The sequence below is a fragment of the Aplysia californica genome, unplaced genomic scaffold, assembly GCF_000002075.1.
Source record: "Aplysia californica isolate F4 #8 unplaced genomic scaffold, AplCal3.0 scaffold01681, whole genome shotgun sequence".
NCBI lineage: Eukaryota > Metazoa > Mollusca > Gastropoda > Aplysiida > Aplysiidae > Aplysia > Aplysia californica.
In genome coordinates this window covers 14,721-17,674 of record NW_004798951.1, presented here as the reverse complement: position 1 = coordinate 17,674, position 2,954 = coordinate 14,721, and the positions used below count along the sequence as shown (strand labels likewise).

The 2,954-nt window shown below is 43.2% G+C and overlaps 1 protein-coding gene across 2 annotated transcripts in view; it reads right to left on the bottom strand.

Annotated features, from left to right (window-relative positions):
* The window catches only part of LOC101847243 (inner centromere protein), a 14,442-nt gene that overhangs the window by 3,650 nt on the left and 7,838 nt on the right, over positions 1-2,954 (bottom strand). For both annotated transcript variants that reach the window (XM_005113172.3, XM_005113171.3), the window contains exon 4: positions 925-1,431. In XM_005113172.3, coding sequence (XP_005113229.1) covers positions 925-1,431 — 507 coding nt within the window. The remainder of the gene's footprint in view (positions 1-924; positions 1,432-2,954) is intronic.

Genomic DNA, 2,954 nt, shown 5'->3' with positions numbered 1-2,954 from the left:
TGTGTGTGTGTGTGTGTCCTCGATATCGTTTTTGGTGTATATTGTACTGTGTGTGTGTGTGTGTGTGTGTGTGTGTGTGTGTGTGTGTGTGTGTGTCCTCGATATCATTTGGTGTATATTGTACTATGTGTGTGTGTGTGTGTGTGTCCTCGATATCGTTTGGTGTATATTGTACTTCATGTACTGATCAATCAATAAATTGACTTCCTCTGTCTGTATATATCACATTGAACAAACTAGCTATGCGACATGTACTCTCACAGTTTTCCGGCCTACTTAAAAAAAAAGGTTTGGTGAACCCTTCCCTAGCGAAGCAAGGAGACAGGAGAAAGATGTTGTAGAGAAAGATGTTGTAGAGAAAGATGTTGTAGAGAAAGATGTTGTAGAGAAAAGATGTTGAAGAGAAAGATGTTGTAGAGAAAGATGTTGTAGAGAAAGATGTTGTAGAGAAAGATGTTGTAGAGAAAGATGTTGTAGAGAAACAAAAGGAACTGTTTGAGCTTTACATGAAAGAGATCAACTAAAATTACCAGAAAGAGGTCAAACGTAACCAGAAAGAGGTCAAACATTACCTGACAGACGTCAAAGATGCCAGAAAGAGGTCAAACATTACCTGACAGAGGTCAAACATACCAGAAAGAGGTCAAACATACCAGAAAGAGGTCAAACATTACCTGACAGAGGTCAAACATACCAGAAAGAGGTCAAACATAACCAGAAAGAGGTCAAACATTACCTGACAGAGGTCAAACATTACCTGAAAGAGGTCAAACATTACCTGAAAGAGGTCAAACATTACCTGACAGAGGTCAAACATAACCAGAAAGAGGTCAAACATTACCTGACAGAGGTCAAACATACCAGAAAGAGGTCAAACATTACCTGACAGAGGTCAAACATTACCTGACAGAGGTCAAACATTACCTGAAAGAGGTCAAACTCGCAGACCCCCAGGGCCGGCATGAGTTGAGAGACAGAGTCGCCAGACGACAACTTGCGAGCCACGACAATCTCCATGGCAGCTACGGCCAGCTGGCAGGGGTCGGGGAAGTCACTCTTGACGAACATCAAGTTCCTGATCTCTGTGCGGAAGGCCTTGAACTTGTAGCTACTTTTCATGAACACGTATCGTCTTTCTGTCTTTTTCTCTTTGCCTTTGTCCTTCCCGTCTTTGCTTTTCTCGCTCCACTTCTCCTCTTTCGTTCCTTTCTTCTCACTGCTCTCGCTTTCTTTTTCTTTCTTGGAGTCCTTCTTGTCTTCCTCTTTTGTCTCTTTCTCTTCTTCCTGATCCTCTTTCTTCTCCTTATCATCCAGTTCCTCCTTTTTGTCTTTGTCATCTGACTCCTCCTCCTTCTCCTTTCCCTCCTCCTTCTCCTCCTCCTCCCCCGACTCTTGCTTCCCACCAGCCGTGTCTTCAGTCCCCCCCGACTCCTGTAGGAAGACACAACAATGATGCCAGCCGCTTAGTTTACAGTTACACTTTTACAGCGTTTACAACACAAAGAGGTCACATTAGTGCCGGAGACTACAGGTGGAACTAGAGAGTAACAAACACAACAAATGGAGAGATAAGGACGATAGACTTTGATAGGAAAGAAAGAGCAATCCACAGCAGAGCCCCCGCCAACCACCCACATGCGAGCTGTGAAGCAAGCACACAAGCACATGACAACAGAACAACAAACATGACACTGTCTGGCATGTCACATGACACTGTCTGACATGACAACAACAAACATGACACTGTCTGGCATGACACATGACACTGTCTGGCATGACACATGACACTGTCTGACATGACAACAACACACATGACACTGTCTGACATGACAACAACAAATATGACACTGTCTGACATGACACATGACACTGTCTGACTTGACAACAACAAACATGACACTGTCTAACATGACACTGTCTGATATGACAACAACAAACATGACACTGTCTGACATGACAACAACAAACATGACACTGTCTGACATGACAACAACAAACATGACACTGTCTAACATGACACATGACACTGTCTGACATGACACATGACACTGTCTGACATGAAACATGACACTGTCTGACATGACACATGACACTGTCTGACATGACACATGACACTGTCTGACATGAAACATGACACTGTCTGACATGACACATGACACTGTCTGACATGACACATGACACAGTCTGACATGACACATGACACTGTCTGACATGACAACAACAAACATGACACTGTCTGACATGACAACAACAAACATGACACTGTCTGACATGACAACAACAAACATGACACTGTCTGACATGACAACAACAAACATGACACTGTCTCACATGACACATGACACTGTCTGACATGACACATGACACATGACACTGTCTGAAATGAAAACAACAAACATGACACTGTCTGACATGACACAGGACACTGTCTGACATGACACATTACACTGTCTGACATGACACATGACACTGTCGGACACAACAACAAACATGACAACAACAAACATGACACTGTCTGGCATGACACATGACACTGTCTGACATGACAACAACAAACATGACACTGTCTGACATGACAACAACAAACATGACACTGTCTGACATGACACATGACACTGTCTCACATGACACATGACACTGTCTCACATGACACATGACACTGTCTGACATGACACATGACACATGACACTGTCTGAAATGAAAACAACAAACATGACACTGTCTGACATGACACAGGACACTGTCTGACATGACACATTACACTGTCTGACATGACACATGACACTGTCGGACACAACAACAAACATGACAACAACAAACATGACACTGTCTGGCATGACACATGACACTGTCTGACATGACAACAACAAACATGACACTGTCTGACATGACAACAACAAACATGACACTGTCTGACATGACAACAACAAACATGACACTGTCTGACATGACAC